Source organism: Solanum tuberosum, unplaced genomic scaffold (genome assembly GCF_000226075.1).
Source record: "Solanum tuberosum cultivar DM 1-3 516 R44 unplaced genomic scaffold, SolTub_3.0 scf00136, whole genome shotgun sequence".
Taxonomy (NCBI): Eukaryota; Viridiplantae; Streptophyta; class Magnoliopsida; order Solanales; family Solanaceae; genus Solanum; species Solanum tuberosum.
In genome coordinates this window covers 1,088,090-1,088,760 of record NW_006239061.1, presented here as the reverse complement: position 1 = coordinate 1,088,760, position 671 = coordinate 1,088,090, and the positions used below count along the sequence as shown (strand labels likewise).

Here is a 671-nt window from a genome sequence, read left to right as displayed (position 1 = left end):
GTTACAGATCATGTATGCATAGAGTACAGGAATAACAACTAAGACAAACAATCAAAACTAAAGGAGAAGGGAGTGTCCACGTGTATGGTACAAAAAAGGGACAGAGATGTAACTCAACACCTTATTGGTCCGAAATCTATCCACCAGAGATCATGCAGATTTCATTGATCCTACTTGGCTCCTTACAAGGCCCCCTTTTGATCTTATAACCTTATATCTCACTACTTCATTCATAGAAGAGACACAAGAAACAACCATCCATATCTTTGCATATTACTATCATTCCATTCTTAATCATATACAAAACAAACATGGCTACAACATCTGCTGCGGTGCTGAATGGTTTGAGCTCCTCTTTCTTGACTGGTGGCAAGAAAAGTCAGGCCTTGTTGGCTGCTCCCCTTGCTGCCAGAGTTGGCGGGGCTGCCACTCCCAAGAGGTTCATTGTGGTGGCTGCTGCTCCCAAGAAATCTTGGCTTCCTGGTGTAAGAGGTGGTGGCAATTTGGTTGACCCTGAGTGGCTCGATGGCTCGTAAGTTCACTTTACATCTCCAACCCTCACACCCCATACCCTAGAGATGAATCTAGGATTTGGAATTTGTGTGAAGAACATGTATATGTGGTTTGAGCAGAAAGATTGAACCTTTAACTTGATCTAGCTTTGTCTCTGC

General features: G+C 43.4%; 1 protein-coding gene across 1 annotated transcript in view; it reads left to right on the top strand.

Annotated features, from left to right (window-relative positions):
• The first annotated feature begins 214 nt into the window (after positions 1–214).
• LOC102586836 (chlorophyll a-b binding protein CP24 10A, chloroplastic) overlaps positions 215–671 on the top strand; it is a 1,192-nt gene continuing 735 nt past the window's right edge. The window contains exon 1 of the mRNA XM_006351737.2: positions 215–532. Within this exon, the coding sequence (XP_006351799.1) occupies positions 312–532 (221 nt within the window). The 5' untranslated portion in view covers positions 215–311. The remainder of the gene's footprint in view (positions 533–671) is intronic.